The following is a 21,855-nucleotide window of genomic DNA, read 5'->3' as shown; positions in this document are numbered from 1 at the left end:
TCCCACCTCCAACTCTATCATCTCTCCCAAATTGAAATTTGGCTAACAGGATACTCAAGAAACCATCATGCTCATTTTGAAAAAACTGAGATGTAATACAGGCTGTGGAGTACTTAGTATTTACTGTAATCTACTATTATTTTAGGAAATAGTTTTTGTCCATTTTAATAGAATTTGTTAAAACTTTCTATAATTGCTGTCAAGTAAAGGGAAATTGCTAGTAGTGGACTGCTTTTATTCAGTCCTAATCTAATATTATGACCTTTTCCTCTAGGTCTAAGGCATTTCCTCTTCCTCATTTAATAGGGCTATTTTTTTTTACCTCTGGTACTCAATTACAAGACTCATTCCTTCATCTTGGCTGACTTCTGCTTTCAGAATCAACCAAGATTTCATTATACTATTGATGGATATTTCAGCCTTTTGCTCTTTCATAATCTTAAGTAAAAATTTTATGAATAGAGTGTTTTGAATGAAATAAGCATTAAAAAAATTATATAACAGCTAATATCACTCTGTTTACAGGGACATTTAGCATGCAAGAATACTTAATGCCTTTTATCCTCATATCAATAGTACATTTACTATTTAGATGAAATTAAAATATAATTATATTTGCCTCTTTCCTAATGAAATAACATATTGCATTAAAATAGCATACATGTTTATACTGTCTTCTTTCTGAATCTTAATAAGCTGAAGTTTTTTTGACCGGTAAATAGCAAAGTACAAAAAGTGTGCAGCTCAAAATAGTAAAAACAACTTCTTCACATGGAACTGTACACTCCTGTGTGATCAGGCCGCTCAGCGCGGCTCTCCTCTTGCTCTGTGTACATCCCCGCTCAACCAGTCCCTGCCTCACCTACTCAGGTGAACAGTACTTGCCCCCCGCCGCAGCTAGTGATTGTTCTAATCCTTTGGCTCCACCTGCTATTTTATTAAAGGGAAACATCTGCCCTCATGATGGTTGTTAACCTGAGGGGCTGTGAGGGACACGCCCCAGCTGGTTTCCCTGGTAACTGATGAGCCAATCGGACATCAATTCCCCCTATAAAAGGAAGCCTCCTTCTTCCCCGAGCAGTAAAGATGGCTGCTGTGACGTGTCTGCTGTGCGTGTGGGGCATTGCACCAGGACCCTCTATTTCAGACAGGTAAGATCCCCTATCCAATATTACTGATCTCTGTCACTGTCTCAAGGCTCTTTCTTCAGTGTCCAGGCTGTGCAACTACAATACAAGGCTTGCAGGCCTGCAGAGTGCAGCACAACAGTTGGTGAGCAACTCAGGGCACCAGGGAAACTCCCATGAGCACTGAGATGTTGGGAAATAAGAACAGGGAATGGACACTTGTGGAGTTAGTCCTGGGGTGGCTGTCCACTAGCATGTGGGGCCCCAAAGTTGTGAGAGGTAATCCCGAGGTGGCCATCCACTAGTGTGGACGTGCCCCGTGGCAGCTGGCTACCATGAGAGAGATCTTTCTCTTCCATTTATGTTGATAATAGCCTGTTAACCTCAGAATCTCTTTCAAGTTTAAGAGTGGCAGCCCCGTGCTCGTGGTTCATCTTGGCTGCACAGGGATGGCTGGTGAATACAGACAGAACACAAGGACCTGGATTATCTACAAAATACAGGCATACCCCTGACCCACCGCCCCTAAACAATTACAGACACAGGTTTTAGGGATAATAACTCAGGAACAGACTTGTAAATTAGACATGGCCAGTTACCCAGGTTTGGCTGGGGCCTGTGACAATGGCAAAATGATAAGAGTACCCTTTTTTGGTCATAGCTATGGCCACGATCAGAGCAACGATACAGTGTGAGCGAACAGCTATATGCAGTCTACAACACATTACAACAGGTGGAAAACATTATAAAAGGCCTACGTAAGTCATCGAGCAATGCAAAAACCCACTATTCAGGGTCTAGGAGAGCTGTGCATGACATACAGGACTCCCATCGACACTGACAGTGACCAAGGAACCCACTTTACCCACCGAAAAGTTCAGGAATGGGCCTCTAAAAATGACATATGCTGGCATTTCCACCTGCCCTACAACTCCACTGCTGCTGGGCTAACTGAAAGGATGAAAGGACTAATTAAACAACAATTGAGATGCGAAATCTATAACCAAACATTCCAGGAGCAATCATCCCAGTGCCTATGCCACGTTAGTCCAGAAACAACTAGTCAACACCATCCGAGTTCAACTGGTGACCACCAAAGGACCGCTGCCAATTATAGGTCAGGACAATGCCTCACTTTTGCCCTTGCCACAGAATCTACCCCCCGAGAAACACATTATAAAATGGGCCTGGGACTGGCAAGTAAGTCCTCAGTAGTTTGGGTTTGCCGCCCTGTGTGGGGAATAGAATTAGGGACTTAACAGATCTCACCTGTCTTCTACCCGGCCCCGCCTAAGACTACTAAGGTAATTAATCCGGGCCCCATAATGCAGAAAAGCACCATTATTTTAACCTGTGATCTGTTACTCCGCCTCTCCAGTATCTGACATCAACTGTGTGGACTGGGTGTGGACAGGTGGTGTGGCACTGCAGGCCACGACAAAAACCACAGGTAGGTACGGTATTATCTCAGAATGCTGTTACTGCTTGTATTTTGCTTAATGGTCATGATCCCTGTATTGTGCCTGTTAAATACCTTACATTTCATCTCTCATCTAAGTGGAGGGAATCTGTTCGTGGGCTAGGTAACAACGATGGCCTCACTGCCAAATGAATTTGATTGCAGGGTCTATGGCAACATGCCGTTGTCGTCCTCCTGTGGACGTCCATGAAAAATTAAGCCAGTAAGTGGCTCCAAAGTTTGCCCACCGCTTAGACTCTGTGTTGTCTGTGGTATTTGGTTGCAGTGCACCTCTACACACCTGACCTAGGTATACTGTGGAAGGGGGTGGACCAAGACGGTAAAGGTGGTGTGGGGTATGTAGGGTGGAGTGCATGCTCAAGCCACTCAAGATGGCTGTTCTCTTGCTTTTTCTCCATCCCCTCGTCGACCAGTCCCTACTTCACCTACACTCTACTTATACGAACTTGCTTGCCCTCTCCCCCAGCTAGTGATTGTTCTAATCCTTAGGCCAGAACGGCTCCGCCTGCTAGTTTATTAAAGAGAAACATCTGCCCTTGTGATGCTCATTAACCTGAGGGGCTGTAAAGGACATGCCCAGGCTGCTGGTTTCCCTGGTAACTGATGAACAAACCTGACGTCAATTCCCCCTATAAATGGTAGCCTCCTCCTTCCCTGAGTAGTGAAGATGGCTGGCCTTTCCTGTATGCTGTACACGGTGGGGTATTGCTCCAGGACCCTTTGTTTCAGACGTGCAAGATCCCCTATCCAATATCGTTCTCTGTTGCCATTTTCAGGCTCGCTCTTCAGTCTCGGGGCTGGGCAACTACAAGGTGTACAGGCCTGCAGGGTGCAGCCTAGCAACACCTGAAAAGGGTAAGGGCATTACCTGACATTTCTTTTCATGTAGCAACAATGTATACTACAAACACAGACCTTATTCCTCAATTATACTCAAAGATAAATTCAACTCCTGCATTTTGCTAAAAAGGAAAATAGGCAAGTACTCAGCAAGCACTTAGTGAATTAATAAATGAAATGTATTAAGGAATATGCTGCACAATACCTAATATGGAACACTCAGAAAAGTTGTGAAAATGCTGGTTGCTGTGGACATTGTCAACCGAGATTTTTCTGAACTGATGAAAAAATGTCTGCACCGGGCTTCCCTGGTGGCGCAGTGGTTGAGAGTCCGCCTGCCGATGCAGGGGACACGGGTTCGTGCCCCAGTCCGGGAAGATCCCACATGCCGCGGAGCAGCTGGGCCCGTGAGCCGTGGCCGCTGGGCCTGCGCGTCCGGAGCCTGTGCTCTGCAACGGGAGAGGCCACGACAGTGAGAGGCCCGCGTACCGCAAAAAAAAAAAAAAAAGTCTGAACCACAGGAAATACGTTTCACAGAAGCTGTGCTTCTGCAGAGCCCCTAGTGGAGACTAGTATTCCTAGCACAGATCATGGGCCTTGTGTTAACTGCTGAAGTGCTCTGCACCACATGTCACCACGTGACTAATATTCAACCCTGATGGCTTCTACTGCATTTTCTTCCCTCACCTTGCATTCATCTTTTCTTTTTCTCTAGATTTCCTCTTCTTCATCTTCACCATATGAATTTTTTATTGATATATAATTGACATAGCGCTAGACTCACTTGTTTAAAGCATACAATTCAGTGGATTTTAGTATACTCATAGGACCATCTAATTCCAGAACCATTTTCGTCACCCCAAAAATCCTCACACCCATTAGCAGTTACTCCCCATTCCCCTCCCCCGCAGACTCTGGCAACCACTAATCTACTTTCTGTCTCTATGGATTTGCCTATTCTGGATCCTTCACATGAAAAGAATCATATGACATGTGACTTTGGGTCTGACTTCTTTCATTTACCATGTTTTCAAGGTTCATCCATGCTGTAGCATGTATCAGTACTGTATTCCTTTTTATTGCCGAATAATATTCCATTGAATGGATATATACTACATTTTATATATTCAGCAGTTGGTGGACATTTGAGTTGTTCCCACATTGGGGCTATTATGAATAATGATGCTATGAACATCATGTACAACTTGCACAATATATGTGGCTACATGGATGATACAGTGACTCTATTTAACTCTGAGGAAATGACAAACTGTCTTCCATAATGGCTACACCTTTTTTGCATTCTTGTTAATGTATGAGGGGCCCAATTTCTTCTCATCTTCACTGACCTTTGTTATTTCCCATTTAAAAAAAATTATAGCTATCCTGGTTGGTGTGAAGTGGTATCACATTGTGGTTTTGATTTATATTTCCCTCCTGATTATTGATATTGAACGTCTTTTCAGGTGCTTACTGGGCATTTGTGTATCTTCTCTGGAGAACTGCCTATCCAAACCCTTTGCTCCCTTTTTTTTTTTTTTTTTTTTGCGGTACGCGGGCCTCTCACTGTTGTGGCCTCTCCCGTTGCGGAGCACAGGCTCCGGACGGGCAGGCTCAGCGGCCATGGCTCACGGGCCCAGCCGCTCTGCGGCATGTGGGATCTTCCTGGACCGGGGCACAAACCCGTGTCCCCTGCATTGGCAGGCGGACTCTCAACCACTGCGCCACCAGGGAAGCCCCCTTTGCTCCTTTTTAACTGGGTTGTTTTTTTCATTATTGAGATGTAAATGTTCATATATTCTGAACACTAGCTCTTGTCAGATATGTGAATTGCAAACATTTTCTGCCATTGTATGCATTGCCTTTTTACTTTCTTGGTAGTCTTTTCATGCACATCTTTTAAAAATTCTGATTAAATACAATTTAAATATATTTCTTTGTTTCTGCTTTAGGTACCATATATAAGAAACCCGTGCCTAATTTAAGGTCACAAAGATTTACACCCCTGTTTTCTTCTAAGAGTTTTATAGTTTTAGCTCTTAATTTTTTTTAGGTTTCCAATTCATCTTGTTTAAATATTTGTATTCAGTGTGAGGAAGGGGACCAAAATTATTCCTTTGTATGTGGATATACAGTTGTCTCAGCCATTGTGGACAAAATTATTTTCTCACTGAATGAACTTCGCATCATTGTTGAAAATCAATTGGCCATAGACTGGTTTATATCTGGACTCTTAATTCTATCACATTGATCTATATGTGTATCCTAGTGCCAGTAGCAAGCTATTTTGGTTACTGGGCAAAAATAGTAGTTGGAATTTTGACAGGGATTAAATTTACTCTGTAGATTAACTTGGAGACTTCTGCCATCTTAACAATAAGAAATCTTGAAAACCTTGCAATCCATTTAAATGCAATGTCTTTCCATTTATCTAGGTCTTTAATTTCTTTCAGAATGGTAGTTTTCAATGTACTATCCTTGTACTACTTTTGTTACCTATATTCCTAAGTGTTTTTTATGCTATTATAAGTGAAATTTTTAAATTTCACTTCTGAATTGTTCATGGCCAGCATATTAATTTGCTGTGGCTGCCAAAACAATATCACATGCTGAGTAGCTTAAACATAAATTTTCTTAGTTTTGGAAACTGATCAAAGTGTCAGCAGGTTTGGTTTCTTCTGAGGCCTCTCTCCTTGGTTTGCGTATAGTTACCTTCTCTAAGTGTCCTCACATAATCTTGGCTCTCTGTGAGTGCATCCCTGAAGTCTCTCTTTATGTCCAAATTTTCTCTTATTAAGGACACCAGTCAGATTGGATTAGTGCCTACACTAACAGCCTCACTTTAATATATCCTCTTTAAAGAACTGATCTCCAAATAACAGTAACATTCTGAGGTACTATTTATTAGGGCTTCAACATATGAATTTGGAGGGCATACAATTCAGCCAGTAACAACTGGCATAGAGAAACACAAATGATTTTTTGCTTATTAGTCATGTATTCTGCAACCTTACTGAACTCATTAATTCTAATAGTTTCTTAATATGTATGGGTTCTATAGTTTTCTATATGTAAGATCATGTTATCTGCAAATATAGTTCAACATCTTTATTTTGAATATGACTGACCTTTTTTTTTTTTTTTTTTTTTGCCTGATTACCCTGACTAGAACCTCCAGTACAATGTTGAATAGAAGTGTTGAGAGTGGATGTCTTGTCTTGTTCTTAGAGGGAAAGCTTTAGTTCTTTCATCATTAAGTGTAATGTTAGTTGTCAGTTTATCATTGATGCCCTTTATCAGGTTGAGCAAGGTACCTTCTGTTCCTGGATTGAGTGTTTTTTTTATCATGAAGGGATGTTGGGTCAAATTCCTTTTTCTACATCTACCAATATGAGTGTGCATTTGTTCCCTTTATTCTACTGGTATAGTATATTGATGAACAAACCTTGCGGTTATGATATAAATTCCACTTGGTAATGGGATATACTCCTTTTACTAAGCTTCTGAATTCAATTTTCTAATATTTTTGGAGAATTATAGCAACCATACTGCTAAGAGATACTGATCTGTATTTCTTGTGATATTGTCTTTTGTCTAATTTTGGTATCGGGATAAAACTAGCCTCATTAAGTTAGGAAGTATTCCCTCTTCTATTTTTTTTGAACAATTTGAAGAATTCGTATTCTTTAAACATTTGGTAGAACTCGCCAGTGAAGTCATTTGGATCTGGGTTATTCTTTGTGGAAAGCTATCTTGATCACTAATTAGTGATTCATACCACTGTGTTCAGAAAAAGATTTCAATATTTTAAAATTTACTGAGAATTGTTTGGTGAACCCATCTAGTAAATTTTTCAAGCAGTTATTATACTTTTCACCTCCAGAATTTTTATTTGGTTCCTTTTTATAATTTCTATTTCCTAATCGACATTTTCTATTTGAGATACCATTTCATAATTCATAAAAACTCATTGGGGCAGTTTCCTTTAGCTCTTTTGAACATTACTTAAAACAGCTGATTTAAAGTTTTGTTTTCATCTAGTGAAACACCCTGCACTTCCTCTGATTGTTTCTATTGATTGCTTTTTCCTCATGCGTGGGCTATTCTTTTCTGCTTCTTGGCAAACTTCTTTTTTTGCAAACTGAACATTTCAAATAATGTGACAACTCTGTAACTCAGATGATATCCTCTACCCAGGGTTTGTTGTTGCTGTTTTCTGTAGCCACTGCTGTTTGTTTAGTGATTTTCCTGTACTAATGTGAAATCTGTATTCTTTGTCACATGTGGCCACTTAAGTCTCTACTTGGTTGGCCTCACAGTTGCTGATCAGGTTTCCTTAAAGGACTGGAACTGAATTTTCTGTCTTTGCTGAGGGGCTTGTGTGTATGTTGTATGCTTTCAACGTTCAACCAGATTAATTTTCACCTCCACTGTAAGTTCCCACTTTCTGCTGACCATGGCCTTATGGTCAGCCAAAGATGAGGCACTGTAGTCTTCTAAGGTCTTTCCCCAGCAGGCACATAGCTCTACACATGCATGTGGCCTTCTAGATTCCCAGCAATATATGTCCGAGTTTTGAAGAGCCACTATAGGCATCTCATTCTTCAGGTTTTCCTTAAGATTTTTGGTTAATCTGTGTTCCCCAATAGTTATCAATCTTCCCAGGCAGCTGCAAAGATAAAGCACTTGACTAATTGTTTTCACTGCAACGTAAGGAAGAAGGCTTTTAGTATAGGGTGTGTTCCAAGTCAGCCTTGAAAGTGGGTCTTCCAGGGACCCTTCAGACAGGTAAAATAATGACCATACTTTGGAAATAAGGCTTTGAAAGAGATCCAGTTCTACTCGCTCACTACTGTAGATGCCATTCTGCACCAGGAATGCAGAATGTTACCTATTACAGCTACAACTGAGCTGGAGAGCAGCATAGGGCTAGAACATGATAAAATGCCCAAAAGCTCACTGTTCTTGAGAGTCAACCATTTTTCTTGCATTAATACTCCTTGGGTTGCTGCAAGCCTTTGTTTAATTTCCAGAATTCTGAAAAGATTTTTCTGATAATTTTGCCAATTGCTTTTATGGAAGAACAAATGTTCAGAGGTCCTTCCTCTACTATTTTTGCTGACATCCACCCCTGCTTTTTTAAAAACAGTCTGAAAACTTTGGGGATTAGGAGGGTAATAAGTCTGAAAGAATTAGAGAATCACAGGAAGAAAAATATGTAAAGTTTAAAATATCTAATTTAATTCTTTGAAAATGTAGAAGAGAACAGTAACATTTGTATATTTTAAGAAGTTTAAGAGACTTACAAAATATACTGGTTCTCTCACTTTTAACACACTTCACTTTTAAAAATTTAACATGTCAGCATAAAGTATTCATATATTTAAACTCATTAACCTCATGAAGCTTGCTCCTACCTAAAACAGCTTTGTCATCTATTCCTCAGTGCCCCTTTGTATAATTTTTAACTAACGAGTTATTCACTTTTAATCTTTAAAATAGAAATAAACAACGTACAATGGAAGTTGACTTGTTAGGAATCTCAGCATATAATTCGACTGAACTTATTTTCTCACTTGTCTTTTTCTGAAGTTCTTTGTAAACAAATGTTTCAACTGATTCATGTCTGTTCAGTCTTAACAAGTAAACAGAAAGAATGCAGTATAATATTCTGCATTTCTTAAAAGTAGAATTTTCCTTAAATGTCTTTATATTGCAAATGTTGACTAAAATGAGTCATTAAAATGATCAATTACATTAGATAACAACTATTTTACTGCTAATTGGTATTGATCTTAGCCCACTATTTTGTGCTTCTCAACATCCTTTCTAGCTCGATTTCACCGTGTCCCTGAAGTGACACTAAGATCCCAAATGGACTCCCAAATGTTTCAAGGTCTCTAACCTCCTTTTGTAAAAAACTGTGGTATACTGGGCTTCCCTGGTGGCGCAGTGGTTGAGGGTCCACCTGCCGATGCAGGGGACACGGGTTCGTGCCCCGGTCCGGGAAGATCCCACATGCCACGGAGCGGCTGGGCCTGTGAGCCATGGCCGCTGAGCCTGCGCATCCCGAGCCTGTGCTCCGCAACGGGAGAGGCCACAACAGTGAGAGGCCCGTGTACCGCAAAAAAAAAAAAAAAACCCAAATGCTGCATGAAATTTAACTTTTACCTGATTTTTTTTTCATGTTAATATACTGTATGAAAATCTCTATTCACATTAAGATTCATAACACATACCGAAGGTAATATGTCCTTTATGGCACTGATTTTTATGGCACTGGTTGTTTGCAATAAGCATGTTTTGTATCCTGTTAGTCTACTTTTAGCCTTTATTCTAACATAGACTTCGCTGTCACTTGTTTCAGAATTTCCCTGGAAATCTGGCTTGCCCCTTAAGGTCTCCTTTGCCTCCTTAAATATTACTTTTTTTTTTCTAACTAGAAATTGTATTTTCATTTCTAGTTTCTTTTTTCTTCTCCCATTAGAAAATACCATATAGTGAATCAACTCTAAACACATTACTGCTAGGAGGAAAAATTAATAACACAATTACAGATAATGTACTATTTCAATTTGAGAATAGTTAATAGGTTACCACAAGTACAACCACCTTTACTAAGGAATGAAGTCCCACCCTCACATGGGATGTGGATGATTAAAATCAACATATACAAGAGGCAGGATTGCTCATGCAGTGTGATGCAAAAGCTTGAGAAGTGAAAGGGTGTGGTGAGAACTCAGCTGTACAGTCAAATGAAACTTGATGGCTCCAGCAAGTTTCCACACGCACACATAAACAGGCTAATGTCAACCACAGTCATCTCAGGGATTCTTAACTGTGCCCCTTTTTTGGTCAGAATAAACCCCAAATTCAGGAGATCATATTCACTTCACATGAACCCTCGGCAGATCTGGACTCAAATTTTTAAAGACTATTTCTGTTGCTTGTTAAATACTGTAAAAATTCTATTATATTAGAGGGATCAGTAGACAAATACATAGGAAGCTAGTTCAGAGTAATCTGAAGGGCAATCCTCATTTTAATGGAAAAGAAGTTTAAAGTAGCTTTCAAAGAGTTGATGGAAATGGTATGATCAAGTTGGATATGACTCCTTTCACAGTGTTTTAAAACCAAGTGGCTCTAGCCAGCATCTTTAAAGAGAGGAAGATGCAAATATCCCGTGTTACAAAGGACCAACTCTGCCATTTAAAATTTTAACCCTCAAACAAATATTCCTATAGCAAACATATTATGGTATTAACATTCCTTATAACATATCACAATAAGTTGCCAGGACAGTCTAACTTTAGTTCATAATTCTGAAAGTGTATTTATTTCAGAAAAAGATTGTCGAAAGAAACATAATCATTATCATTACATATTAAATGCATACCTAAAAATATCCTATTAATTAAAGTGCAAAGGACATAACATGGAAATAAATGGGATAATATTGTGTTGCTAATAATAAGACATAAACTACAAGAGCAACTAAAGTAATCTTCAAGTCATACTGTCCACTTTTAGATTTCCTGCATATGCCTGTTGAGTTTGCCAGAGTAAGGAACTTTCAGATATATATAATTTTGTTGCCATTGTACTTTTGTGGTAGAACATCAGTATTTAATTGTGGTTGATTCATTGAAATACACAATATTTATTGAAATTCTGCAGAAAAGTGAAGGGACATTCAAATTTAGGTATTCTGTGACCCACTTAAAATGACAGAAATCACAGGATAATTTGTATTAAAAAGCAAATGAATGCTTTAGAATCTTCTAGAACATCAAAAAAACTTTAATAAATGCTAATGTGCTATTGTTAATGAATGCCTTTTGTACACAACTGGAAAAGTCTATTAGTTTCTTTTGATACTTAGAGAATTTCATTTATTATTAAAGAATCCAATAATCCATTTTTTCCTAGCTCTACAGAATTTGGTCTGACATATTTTACTACCTGTGTGCATTCTCTCCTTCTGATTTAATTCTAGTTGTCCTGATTAAATCATCCATCATTTTTAGGAAGATTTTTCTCCTTATTGACTTTTTGGTACTGCCTCAGTGGTTTTAGCTATTTGCTACTTTCTCTTCCCAATATGTCACTTTGAAAATATTACTGTTACTTTCTTATATTAAATTTTCTAATAGCATTCTAGTTTTCATTTTAGTTTCAGTTCATTTTTCTATTTCTTATCCTTCATGCTTTTCATGTCTCTGGATTTCTATATCTACTTGGGACCTTCAATTAAATGAGCATCTTCTCCAAAGAAGAAATCTTACCCCTATATTGTCAATATATAGCTTGAAAATATTCCATAACCCCTAAATCCGGTGACACCTAGAAGTACAAGTTTTCTAATGTATTAGATTTAGATGATCATTAGCTACTTTTTCTTTAATGAGCTACAAAATGTTTTGCATTGATCCTGAAAAGACCAATTAAACTTTCCATTTTGTGCAGAAATAGACACCACCAAAGAATGATTCCAGAGAGAGGACAGAGAGATAGAGAAAACATCATCAAATGACAGTCATGGAGTTAACAACCACATGATGATCTTTCTTCATTTCAAGTGATAACCCAGAGTCCTAGCATCATGAACTAGCCTCATGACTTGTGGAGTCAATCTTGTAAAGCTGTTAAGTTGGGTCATAGATTAATAATGGCAACCTGAATCAGTATCTGAACTTTCATTTGAAACATGATAGTACTTAACAGAAATGTGATTCTCAACAGAATGAGCGTGTTCATATTTCTTGCAGGGCTGTGAGGGATGTTTGGGGAAAAGGAGGCTGTGTAGAAAAAATTGATGTTATAGTTTTTTATGTGGGAAACGAAAGTCTACCTGTTAAAACACAAACTACAAAAAATAACATCTTCTCAGCTAATGGGAATATAAAAAAGTTCATGATCCTTAACTGGAGCTGAAGTGCAGAGGGCACACACTGGCAGGGGTCTTAACAATCTTCATGAGAAGTGAGATTTTTATGTTATGGAGGACATGAAATGAAGCAGAAAATATTAGTGTTGTATAATGACTAATCCAGTGTTGTCACTCAAGTGTGTGTTCAAATCAACATTTGAGTAACTTTGGGCTACTATCAAAGCAAGAATTAGACTTAGTGATATTTAAAAATCCATAATTATTGCCATCATTATGGGAAGTCCCACAAATTACCAATCATCAATTTAAAAAGAAGTCTCACAAAATATACAATAGATGTGCATATCTGACATTAAAGTGTACTTTAAAGAAGCTGGATAGAACACATCTTAGATGTGACAATAGCCCCTAAAGCGGGGCCACTCCTTGAACTATCTCCATCAGGATCACCAACTATGCTTGTTTTGTATGCATTTCTGATCCACACCCCTGCCTGGTGATTCTCACTCAGTGAGTCTGAGTTGGGGTGGAACGTGGGAAACAAATTTAGGTGATTAAACGGCTCAAGTCATCCTAACACCATACTTTAAGAACACTGTCCTAGAGTAAAGGAATGACAGAGACGTTTCATCATACATGTATGTATAAATGCATTTTATTTTTACTATCTCTCAATTTTTCATGGTGACAGCAAAATTAAAAGGAAGTAAACCTCTACAAAATAATACATGCTTTTTTTTTTTTTTGCAGTACGTGGGCCTCTCTTTGTTGTGGCCTCTCCCGTTGCGGAGCACAGGCTCCGGACACGCAGGCCCAGCGGCCATGGCTCACAGGCCCAGCCGCTCCACAGCATGTGGGATCTTCCCGGACCGGGGCACGAACCCGTGTCCCCTGCATCGGCAGGCAGACTCTCAACCACTGTGCCACCAGGGAAGCCCCAATACATGCTTTTTTAAAAAGTCTTCTCTAACATGTAAATTTCTGCAGTTTTATGAGATTAGAAAGTAAGATGTATTAATTAAAAATTATAAAGCACATTCCTCTATGATTAAATCAGTTTACATAATGAGGTTGTAATTCAGAATTTAGAGGGCTTCCCTGGTGGCGCAGTGGTTGAGAGTCCGCCTGCCGATGCAGGGTTCGAGCCCCGGTCCGGGAAGATCCCACATGCCACGGTGCGGCTGGGCCCGTGAGCCATGGCTGCTGAGCCTGCGCGTCCGGAGCTTGTGCTCCGCAACGGGAGAGGCCCCAACAGAGAGAGGCCCGCGTACCGCAAAAAAAAAAAAAAAAAAAAAAATTTAAAAGTAGTAATCAAGTTGAGGACAAGCCCGTCTCATTAAATAGTTCCTCCTTGGTTATGAGTTAATAATCAGAGCTTAAATCCTTTTGATTCTAAAACAAGTTGCACTTACAGGGCCTTTTAGAGAGATTTGTGAGAACTCCTCTCTTTGTTTCATTGATCAGAATAAGTTTAAAATATATGGGGCAGTTCATTTTTCACATGTTTTTACTATTTTAAAGAGAATTTCTATCTGGGAAAATTAGCCCTTTAATTACCAATACAACCTCTCTTTGTGTGTGTATTCTACAGACAGACATCTATTTATTGCTCATTTCTACACAAAAATTATTATTGAAATTAATAAACCATGTTTGTAGCTTTATCTGAGAAGATAGAACAAGTTTTCTTGTGAGATGTAAGAAATAAAACATTTTGTTTCTAGTATTGCACAAATACTACTGTTTAGCCTTACAGACTTTTGCTTATCTAAAATACATTATAGGAATTCAAAGTTACTGCCTTTTCAATGGCAATAATTTATACCTTGTGGTTCTTACATAAATTATATTATCTAAAAATTTGTGTGGAAATATTAGGATTGCCCAGAGTAAAACAATTGTGCTTCCAAAAAAATCAAAATGACTGTTTCAATGAAAACTGATAGTGTCATATATGCAAACTAGAATGTAAAAGGTATTAAAAAGTTACAGACCTTGACAAAATTTTATAGTTGAAAGTTTTTATTCGGTGAGTCTATTATGTCAAACTTCTGGATTTTTGATATCCTACAAACAGGAATGAATCTTTATACTCATAACTGAGTTATGTTCTGCTTAAGTAGAGGATTTGCCCAAATTATGACCAAGCTTGACAAAGGGATCTATTCTCAAAACTAGATTGGAAAGTTGCCACTGTGACACTCTAGTAAAACAGCAGAATTACAGTAAAAGAAACAATACCCTTTTCTTTCCATTTCACGACATGGGTCAATCTAGATAATTTGGAAATGGTGACAAAACTAGAAATGGCTTGTAAGTGCATAATTTGGAGATTCCATATGTTTAATAGTTTGTGAGATAAAATAAATGCATATGTAGAAAAGACTAATCAGTTCATTAACTCCACCTTCATGATTCTTTTTAAATGTATTTTTTAATTGAGGTATAATTTACATACATTATATTAATTTCAATTGGATGACATAATGATTCAATTATTTGCATAGATTGTGAAATGATCACCACAAAAAACTCTAGTTAACATCCATCACCATACATAAAGATTTTTTTCTTTTGAGAAGAATTTTTTTTAAACATCTTTATTGGAGTACAATTGCTTTACAATGGTGTGTTAGCTTCTGCTTTATAACAAAGTGAATCAGCTATACATATACATATATCCCCATATCTCCTCCCTCTTGTGTCTCCCTCCCACCCTCCCTATCTCACCCTTCTAGGTGGTCACAAAGCACCGAGCTGATCTCCCTGTGCTATGTGGCTGCTTCCCACTAGCTATCTTTTACATTTGGTAGTGTATATATGTCCATGCCACTCTCTCACTTCGTCCCAGCTTACCCTTCCCCCTCCCCATGTCCTCAAGTCCATTCTCTACGTCTGCATCTTTATTCTTGTCCTGCCCCTAGGCTCATCAGAACCATCTTTTTTTAAAAATTTTTAGATTCCATATATATATGTTAGCATATGGTATTTGTTTTTCTTTCTGATTTACTTCACTCCATATGAAACACTCTAGGTCCATCCACCTCAGTAAAAATAACTCAATTTCGTTTCTTTTTATGGCTGAGTAATATTCCATTGTATATATGTGCCACATCTTCTTTATCCATTTATCTGTCAGTAGACACTTAGGTTGCTTCCAAGTCCTGACTATTGTAAATAGAGCTGCAATGAACACTGTGGTACATGATTCTTTTTAAATTATGGTTTTCTCAGAGTATATGCCTAATAGTGGGATTGCTGGGTCGTACGGTAGTTCTATTTTTAGTTTTTTAAGGAACCTCCATACTGTTCTCCATAGTGGCTGTATCAATTTACATTCCCACCAACCGTGCAGGAGGGTTCCCTTTTCTCCACACCCTCTCCAGCATTTATTGTTTCTAGATTTTGTGATGATGGCCAGTCTGAATGATATGAGGGGATACCTCATAGTAGTTTTGATTTGCATTTCTTTAATGATTAGTGAGGTTGAGCATTCTTTCATGTGTTTGTTGGCTGTCTGTATATCTTCTTTGGAGAAATGTGTATTTAGGTCTTCTGCCCATTTTTGGATTGGGTTGTTTGTTTTGTTATTGAGCTGCATGAACTGCTTGTAAATTTTGGAGATTAGTCCTTTGTCACTTGCTTCATTTGCAAATATTTTCTCTCATTCTGAGGGTTGTCTTTTCACCTAGTTTATGGTTTCCTTTACTATGCAAAAGCTTTGAAGTTTCATTAGGTCCCATTTGTTTACTTTTGTTTTTATTTCCATTTCTCTAGGAGGTGGGTCAAAAGGATCTTGCTGTGATTTATGTCATAGAGTGTTCTGCCTATGTTTTCCTCTAAGAGTTTGATAGTTTCTGACCTTACATTTAGGTCTTTAATCCATTTTGAGCTTATTTTTGTGTATGGTGTTAGGGAGTGATCTAATCTCATACTTTTACATGTACCTGTCCAATTTTCCCAGCACCACTTATGGAAGAGAATGTCTTTTCTCCATTGTATATTCTTGCCTCCTTTATCAAAGATAAGGTGACCATATGTGCATGGGTTTATCTCTGGGCTTTCTATCCTGTTCCATTGATCTATATTTCTGATTTTGTGCCAGCACCATACTGTCTTGATTACTGTAGCATTGTAGTATAGTCTGAAGTCAGGGAGCCTGATTCCTCCAGCTCTGTTTTTCATTCTCAAGATTGCTTTGGCTATTTGGTGTCTTTTGTGTTTCCATACAAATTGTGAAATTCTTTTGTTCTAGTTCGGTGAAAAATGTCTTTGGTAGTTTGATAGGGATTGCACTGAGTCTGTAGATTGCTATGGGTAGTATAGTCATTTTCACAATGTTGATTCTTCCAACCCAAGAACATGGTATATCTCTCTGTCTGTTTCTATCACCTTTAATTTCTTTCATCAGTGTCTTATAGTTTTCTGCATACAGGTCTTTTGTCTCCTTAGGTAGTTTATTCCTAGATATTTTATTCTTTTTGTTGCAATGTTAAATGGGAGTATTTCCTTCATTTCCCTTTCAGATTTTTCATCATTGGTGTATAGGAATGCCAGAGATTTCTGTGCATGAATTTTGTATTCTGCTACTTTACCAAATTCATTGATTAGCTCTAGTAGTTTTCTGGTAGCATCTTTAGGATTCTCTATGTATAGTATCATGTCATCTGCAAACAGTGACAGCTTTACTTCTTTTACGATTTGGATTCCTTTTATTTCTTTTTCTTCTCTGACTGCTGTGGCTAAAACTTCCAAAACTATGTTGAAGAGTAGTGGTGAGAGTGGGCAACCTTGTCTTGTTCCTGATCTTAGTGGAAATGGTTTCAGTTTTTCACCATTGAGGGACAATGTTGGCTGTGGGTTTGTCATATATGGCCTTTATTATGTTGAGGAAAGTTCCCTCTATGCCTACTTTCTGTAGGATTTTTATCATAAATGGGTGTTGAATTCTGTCGAAAGCTTTTTCTGCATCTATGGAGATGATCATATGGTTTTTCTCCTTCAATTTGTTAATATGGTGTATTACATTGATTTGCGTATATTGAAGAATCCTTGCATTCCTCAGGTAAACCACACTTGATATGGTGTATGATCCTTTTAATGTGCTGTTGGATTCTGTTTGCTAGTATTTTGTTGAGAATATTTGCATCTATCTTCATCAGTGATATTGGCCTGTAGTTTTCCTTCAAGACATTTTTGTCTAGTTTTGGTATCAGGGTGATGGTGGCCTCGTAGACTGACTTTGGGAGTCTTCCTCTCTCTGCAATATTTCGGAAGAGTTTGAGAAGGATAGGTGTTAGCTCTTCTCTAAATGTTTGATAGAATTCACCTGTGAAGCCGTCTGGTCCTGGGCTTTCCTTTGTTGGAAGATTTTTAATCACAGTCTCAATTTCTGTGCTTGTGATTGGTCTGCTTATATTTTCTATTTCTTCATGGTTCAGTCTTGGAAGGTTGTGCTTTTCTAGGAATTTATCCATTTCTTCCAGAGTATCCATTTTACTGACATAGAGTTACTTGTAATCTCTCATGATCCTTTGTATTTCTGCAGTGTCAGTTGTGACTTCTCCTTTTTCATTTCTAATTCTGTTGATTTGAGTCTTCTCCCTTTTCTTCTTGATGAGTCTGGCTAATGGTTTATCAATTTTGTTTATCTTCTCAAAGAACCAGCTTTTCGTTTTATTGATCTTTGCTACTGTTTTCTTCATTTCTTTTTCATTTACTTCTAACCTTTATGATTTCTTTCCTTCTAACTTTGGGTTTTTCTTCTTCTTTCTCTAATTGCTTTAGGTGTAAGTTTAGGTTGTTTATTTGAGATGTTTCTTGTTTCTTGAGGTAGGATTGTATTGCTGTAAATTTCCCTCTTAGAACTGCTTTTGCTGCATCCCATAGGTTTTGGGTCGTCGTGTTTCCATTGTCATTTGTTTCTAGGTATTTTTTGATTTCCTCTTTGATTTCTTCACTGATCTCTTGGTTATTTAGTAGTGTATTGTTTATCCACCATGTATTTGTATTTTTTACAGATTTTTTCCTACAATTGATATCTAGTCTCATAGCATTGTGGTTGGCAAAGATACTTGATACAATTTCCATTTTCTTAAATTTAGCAAGCCTTGATTTGTGACCCAAGATATGATCTATCCTGGGGAATGTTCCATGAGCACTTTAGAAGAAAGTGTAATCTGCTGTTTTTGAAAGGAATGTCCTATAAATATCAATTAAGTCCATCTTGTTTAATGTATCATTGAAAGCTTGTGTTTCCTTATTTATTTTCGTTTTGTATGATCTGTCCATTGGTGAAAGTGGGGTGTTAAAGGCCCCTACTATGATTGTGTTACTGTTGATTTCCCCTTTTATGGCTGTTAGCATTTGCCTTATGTATTGAGGTGCTCCTATGTTGGGTGCATAAATATTTATAATTGTTATATATTCTTCTTGGATTGATCCCTTGCTCATTATGTAGTGTCCTTCTTTGTCTCTTATAATAGTCTTTATTTTAAAGTCTCTTTTGTCTGATATGAGAATTGCTACTCCAGCTTTCTTTTGATTTCCATTTGCATGGTATCTCTTTTTCCATCCCCTCACTTTCAGTCTGTATGTGTCCCTAGGTCTGAAGTGGGTCTTTTGTAGACAGCATATATATGGGTCATGTTTTTGTATCCACTCAGTGAGCCTGTGTCTTTTGGTTAGAGCGTTAATTCATTCACATTTAAGGTAATTATCGATATGTATGTTTCCATTACCATTTTCTTAATTGTTTTGGGTTTGTTATTGTAGGTCTTTTCCTCCTCTTGTGTTTCCTGCCTAGAGAAGTTCCTTTAGCATTTGTTGTAAAGCTGGTTTGGTGGTGCTGAATTCTCTTAGCTTTTGCTTGTCTGTAAACCTTTTGATTTTTCCATCGAATCTGTATGAGATCCTTGCTGGGTAGAGTAACCTTGATTGTAGATTTTTCCCTTTCATCACTTTAAATATGTCCTTCCACTCCCTTCTGGCTTGCAGTGTTTCTGATGAAAGATCAGCTGTTAACCTTATGGGGATTCCCTTGTGTGTTATTTGTTGTTTTTCCCTTGCTGCTTTTAATATTTTTTCTTTGTATTTAATTTTTGATAGTTTGATTAATATGTGTCTTGGCATGTTTCTCCTTGGATTTATCCTGTATAGGACTCTCTGTGTTTCCTGGACTTGATTAGCTATTAGCTATTTCCTTTCTCATATTAGGGAAGTTTTCAACTATAATCTGTTCAAATATTTTCTCATTCCTTGTCTTTTTCTCTTCTTCTTCTGAGACCCCTATAATTCGAATGTTGGTGCGTTTAATATTGTCCCAGAGGTCTCTGAGACTGCCCTCAATTCGTTTCACTCTTCTTTCTTTATTCTGCTCTGCAGTAGTTATTTCCACTCTTTTATTTTCCAGGTCACTTATCCGTTCTTCTGCCTCAGTTATTCTGCTATTGATTCCTTCTACAGAATTTTAAGTTTCATTTATTGTGTTGTTCATCATTGTTTGTTTGCTCTTTCGTTCTTCTAGGTCTTTGTTAAACGTTTCTTGTATTTTCTCCATTCTATTTCCAAGATTTTGGGTCATCTTTACTATCAGTACTCTGAATTCTTTTTCAGGTAGACTGCCTATTTCCTCTTCATTTGTTTGGTCTGGTGGGTTTTTACCTTGCTCCTTCCTCTGCTGTGTGTTTCTTCTCTGTCTTCTCATTTTGCTTAACTTTCCTTGTTTGGGGTTTCCTTTTCACAGGCTGCAGGTTCGTAGTTCCCATTGTTTTTGGTGTCTGCCCCCAGTGGGAAAGGTTGGTTCAAGGGGTTGTGTAGGCTTCCTGGTGGAGGGGACTGGTGCCTGTGTTCTGGGGGATGAGGCTGGATCTTGTCTTTCTGGTGGGCAGGACCACGCCCAGTGGTGTGTTTTGGGGTGTCTGTGACCTTATTATAATTTTAGGCAGCCTCTCTGCTAATGGGTGGGGTTGTGTTCCTGTCTTATTAGTTCTTTGGCATAGGGTGTCCAGCACTGTAGCTTGCTGGTTTTTGAGTGGATCTGAGTCTTAGCATTGAGATGGACATCTCTGGGAGAGCTTTCACTGTTTAATGTTACGTGGGGCTGGGATGTCTCTTGTGGACAAATGTCCTGACCTTGGCTCTCCCACCTCAGAGGCACAGGCCTGACACCCGTCCGGAGCACCAAGACCCTGTCCGCCACACAGCTCAGAAGAAAAGGGAGAATAAATAAATAAATAAAAGTTATTGAATAAAATATAATTATCAAAAATAAAAAAAAATGAGAGCAGCCAAACCAAAAAAAAAAAAAAAAAATCCACCAAAAACGGACAGATAGAACTCTTGGGCAAATGGTAAAAGCAAAGCTATACAGACAAAATCACACAAAGAAGCATACACATACACACTCAGAAAAAGAAAAAGGAAAACATATATATATATACATATATATATATACACACATATATATATATACACATATATATATATATAAATATGTATATATATATATATATATATCTCGTTGCTCCCGAAGTCCACCACTTCAATTTTGGGATGATTCACTGTCTATTCAGGTATTCTGCAGTTGCAGCATACATCAAGTTGATTGTGGAGATTTAATCCGCGGCTCCTGAGGCTGCTGGGAGAGATTTCCCTTTCTCTTCTTTGTTCGCACAGCTCCCGGGGTTCAGCTTTGGATATGGACCCGCCTCTGCCTGTAGGTCACCTGAGGGCGTCTGTTCTTCACTCAGACAGGACAGGGTTAAAGTAGCAGCTGATTAGGGGGCTCTGGCTCACTCAGGCCATGGGGGAGGGAGGGAAACAGAGTATGGGGCAAGCCTGCAGTGGCAGAGGCCAGCGTGACATTGCAACTGCCTGAGGCATGCCATGTGTTCTCCTGGGTAAGTTGTGCCTGGATCACGGGACCCTGGCAGTGGCTGGTTGCACAGGCTCCCGGGGGTGGGGGGGAGGTGTGGATAGTGCCCTGTGCTTGCACACAGGTTCCTTGGTGGCTGCAGCAGCAGCCTTGGCATTTCACGCCCGTCTTTGGTGTCCGCCCTAATAGCTGTGGCTTGTGCCCATCTCTGGAGCTCGTTTAGGCAGTGCTCTCAACTCCCTCTCCTCGCGCACCCCGAGACAATAGTTTCTTGCCTCTTAGGAAGTTCCAAACTTTTTCCTGGACTCCCTCCCAGTTAGCTGTGGCGCACTAGCCCCCTTCAGGCTGTGTTCATGCAGCCAACCCCAGTCCTCTCCCTGGGTTCTGACCTCCGAAGCTCGAGCCTCAGCTCCCAGCCCCCACCTTCCCTCGCAGGTGACCAGACAAGCCTCTCGGGCTAGTGAGTGCTGGTTGGCACCAGTCCTCTGTGCGGGAATCTCTCCGCATTGCCCTCTGCATCCCTGTTGTTGTGCTCTCCTTCGTGGCTCCAAAACTTCCCACCACCACCCCCGTCTCTGCCAGTGAAGGGGCTTCCTAGTGTGTGGAAACCTTTCCTCCTTCACAGCTCCCTCCCATTGGTACA

At 39.0% G+C, this 21,855-nt stretch overlaps 1 protein-coding gene across 5 annotated transcripts in view; it reads left to right on the top strand.

Moving 5' to 3' along the window:
* The window catches only part of LOC309818286 (uncharacterized protein), a 59,906-nt gene that overhangs the window by 2,302 nt on the left and 35,749 nt on the right, over window positions 1-21,855 (top strand). For 2 of the 5 annotated variants that reach the window (XM_082647896.1, XM_082647897.1), the window contains exons 3-5: window positions 945-1,151; window positions 2,506-2,577; window positions 3,384-3,462. In XM_082647896.1, the coding sequence (XP_082504022.1) occupies window positions 1,023-1,151; window positions 2,506-2,577; window positions 3,384-3,462 (280 nt within the window). In that variant the 5' untranslated portion in view covers window positions 945-1,022. Of the gene's footprint in view, window positions 1-944; window positions 1,152-2,505; window positions 2,578-2,751; window positions 2,810-3,383; window positions 3,463-21,855 lie in introns of all 5 variants that reach the window. The other 3 variants (XR_014296336.1, XM_082647898.1, XR_014296335.1) reach the window with 3 other exon arrangements.

Source organism: Grampus griseus (assembly GCF_964374135.1).
Source record: "Grampus griseus genome assembly, chromosome: 2".
NCBI classification, from domain to species: domain Eukaryota; kingdom Metazoa; phylum Chordata; class Mammalia; order Artiodactyla; family Delphinidae; genus Grampus; species Grampus griseus.
This window is presented reverse-complemented; position numbering and strand designations above follow the sequence as displayed.